The sequence below is a fragment of the Trichechus manatus genome, unplaced genomic scaffold (genome assembly GCF_000243295.1).
Source record: "Trichechus manatus latirostris isolate Lorelei unplaced genomic scaffold, TriManLat1.0 scaffold00001, whole genome shotgun sequence".
Classification (NCBI taxonomy): domain Eukaryota; kingdom Metazoa; phylum Chordata; class Mammalia; order Sirenia; family Trichechidae; genus Trichechus; species Trichechus manatus.
The window spans coordinates 13,461,045-13,463,210 of record NW_004443937.1 but is presented as its reverse complement, the minus strand read 5'-3'; the positions used below and the strand labels follow the sequence as shown (position 1 = coordinate 13,463,210).

At 58.6% G+C, this 2,166-nt stretch overlaps 1 protein-coding gene across 1 annotated transcript; it reads right to left on the bottom strand.

Annotated features, from left to right (window-relative positions):
- Positions 1–363: 363 nt before the first annotated feature.
- On the bottom strand, positions 364–1,696 carry TRH (thyrotropin releasing hormone). Its single transcript, XM_004368358.1, has 2 exons — positions 1,484–1,696; positions 364–864 (listed from the first exon to the last, which is right to left on the bottom strand). The coding sequence occupies exons 1-2, from the start codon at positions 1,694–1,696 to the stop codon at positions 364–366; spliced, it is 714 nt and encodes a 237-aa protein (XP_004368415.1).
- Between the last annotated feature and the right edge of the window lie 470 nt (positions 1,697–2,166).

Sequence of the window (2,166 nt, the reverse complement as noted above, 5' to 3'; positions counted from 1 at the left end):
GCTGCTTGCTTCAGAGGCACCCTTCCCTACTTTGGGGATCCCTTAGAAGACACAGACAGGCCAGGGCTGAGGAAAGGGAGGAGGCCTGCGAAGTGCAGTGGGAGGGAGGAGGAGAGCTCTGGGATCTGCCTCTTGCCAGTGGTGCAGAGTCAGGTAATATGGGATTTTAACTCATAAGCTGGCTTTCTTATGTCCCTGAAGGAGGGGGGCAAGGCCAGAGCCCTGGGAGGGTGTGTATTCAGGGGCTCAGGTTTATGATCAGGGTTCTAAGGAGGGGGGGGGGAAAGGGGGTCATAAAAGAGTAGGGCACACAGAGCTTAGGACATTCTTAGACCCCACATTCAGTTTTACAGGGAACTGGTCTTACTCCTCTACGGGTTCCCTGGCCCAGGCTGCCCGCCTCCCAGGGTGCTGCCGCTTCTCCTTGGCTCCCTGGCCCCTGCTTAGGTCACCCAGGAGCCGGAGCAGGAAGGTCGCTTGGTCACAGGCTCCCCAGGGCCCACATGGGCCTTCCAAGGCCCCCTTGCCCTGATGCTGGTGTTTCTCAGGCATCAGCTCTCCCTCGTCCTCTTCCTCTTCCCAGCTCCTCTGGGCCTTGGGATCCACCAGCCCTCTGCCTGGGTGTTGCCTCTTGGTGATAGCGTACTCAAGCCAGGGGGAGCGCCGGCCAGGGTGCTGCCGCTTGTGTTGGGTTACATCGACTGACCATGAAGCCTCGTCCTCCCGCCGGCCAGGGTGCTGCCGTTTTTGGGGTCCCACGATCTCCCTTTCTTCCTCCTCCTCCTCCTTTTCAACTCCCTCTTCTGCCTCTTTCTCCCTTTTGCCTGGATGCTGACGCTTGGAGAGCCAGTCAAGGTGAAGGGTCTGGGGCTCTAGGAAAGAGAAGAGGTCAGTGAGAGATCACGTAGCCCCTGTGACAGGTGCACCACATGAGCGCCCACCCTAGCCTTCTTCCCAGTCAAGACAGACTCCCTTGTGGCACCTACCCAGGGTCGTAACCATAAGCAACTCACTTAACCTCCCTGAGCCTCAGTTTTCTTCTGTGTAAAATGGGGATAATAACTGTACCTACCTCAGAGATTGTTAGGAAAATCAAATAGTATGATAATGTGCTTGATGTGCTTAGAACAGTGCTTGGCATATAAGTACCTAATGAGCAATAATTAAAACTGTCACACACAAAGAGACTTTCTCTCTCTTGCATGCACAAAATCTTCCCTGCTGAATTTCTGCTCTCTGGGAAACATTCCCAACAATGAGACGGGAGAGGAATCTAACCCTCCTCTCCCAGGGAAGGGTCAAGACTCAAGGCCCCAGGCAAGGGTGTGACCAATGAGGGTTCTGAGCTTCTGAAGGGCAGGAGGCTGAAAGACCAAGTCGCTCTCTCCTTCGGCCTTCCTCTGAGTCTAGGTTTCCTCCAGCTTAAACTGGCTCTCCCTGCGGCCTCGTCTGGCCCCTGCAGTTGCAGGACAGCCTCCCCCACCTTACCTGCATCGGGCTCGCCCTGGTCGGCTCGCAGCCGCTGGAGGTCTTCCCGGAGGAGGAGGAGGCGCTCCGCCTGGCGCAGGACGTCATACAGGCCCGGGTGCTCGGCTGCCGTGGCCGCCTCCTTCTGGGCCACCTCGGGCTGGGCGCGGCCGCCAGGTACACCGGTCAGGGTCAAACCCAAGACGAGCAGCAACCAAGGGGCCGGCATCGCGGCGGCTGGGGTCAGGGACAGAGGAAGAATGTGAGCGCGCCGCGCCCCCGCCTAACCCGCTCCGACTCCCCTCTTCCACTCCCAGGGGGTCCCCAGGCCGTCTGCCGGGGGAGGGGAACTAATGAGGCGCTATTCAACCACCCTGCCGGGGGCAGGACCACCACCTACCACCTTAGCGCGGCGCAGAGCTGGTATCCGCCCAGGGCTCTGGGTTCACACCCGTCATGTCTAGGCGTCCTCGCCCATAGGGGTGCCTAGGATTTACTTGCCCGCGAGCTGGGAGGCCGTGGGAACATCAGCCCCCGGGGAGGCCAGTGCTGGGGCACATTCGCCAAGAGTGTCACCATCAAGATTTCAGCGCCAGGGCCCAACGGCCTGGAGGCCAAGGTTCCCATCGTAACATTCTAATTCCAACGCTCAATCGCCAACATTCTAATTCCAGTGCTAAGATTCTATTTTTAGTGCTA

Excerpts from the sequence above, each read along its gene's own strand:
- TRH (XM_004368358.1), bottom strand. The coding sequence starts at position 1,696 with ATGCCGGCCCCTTGGTTGCTGCTCGTCTTGGGTTTGACCCTGACCGGT. Across the intron at positions 865-1,483 it reads GCGAGCCCGATGCAGGTAAG|ACCCTTCACCTTGACTGGCT; the intron begins GTGGGGGAGGCT and ends CTAGAGCCCCAG.